At 49.2% G+C, this 384-nt stretch overlaps 1 protein-coding gene across 1 annotated transcript in view; it reads right to left on the reverse strand.

Annotated features, from left to right (window-relative positions):
- Positions 1-384, reverse strand: part of LOC101860764 (high affinity cAMP-specific and IBMX-insensitive 3',5'-cyclic phosphodiesterase 8B) — a gene marked incomplete at its 5' end in the record, with an annotated part of 121319 nt that overhangs the window by 12024 nt on the left and 108911 nt on the right. Inside the window, 1 exon segment of the mRNA XM_013086826.2 lies at positions 230-368. Within this exon segment, the coding sequence (XP_012942280.1) occupies positions 230-368 (139 nt within the window).

The following is a 384-nucleotide window of genomic DNA, read 5'->3' on the forward strand; positions in this document are numbered from 1 at the left end:
CTGTAACGAACCAATCAACCGTACCATTTATTAGTGAGCCTCTGTAACGAACCAATCAACCGTACCATTTATTAGTGAGCCTCTGTAACGAACCAATCAACCGTACCATTTATTAGTGAGCCTCTGTAATGTACCAATCAACCGTACCTTTTATTAGTGAGTCTCTGTAATGAACCAATCAACCGTACCTTTTATTAGTGAGCCTCTGTAACGAACCAATCAACCGTACCTTTTATTGGTGAGTCTCTCCAGCGCGATGATGTCGAAGTCCCAGCTGGAGTCCAGGTTGAGAACGTTCATGACGGGCTCTGGCACCTGGGAGAGGGTGTAGGCCGGGCTGGACGGAATGTGGCTGTGGCCGTGGTGAGCTGGTTGGCCGGGGGG

The sequence above is a fragment of the Aplysia californica genome, unplaced genomic scaffold (genome assembly GCF_000002075.1).
Source record: "Aplysia californica isolate F4 #8 unplaced genomic scaffold, AplCal3.0 scaffold00509, whole genome shotgun sequence".
NCBI classification, from domain to species: domain Eukaryota; kingdom Metazoa; phylum Mollusca; class Gastropoda; order Aplysiida; family Aplysiidae; genus Aplysia; species Aplysia californica.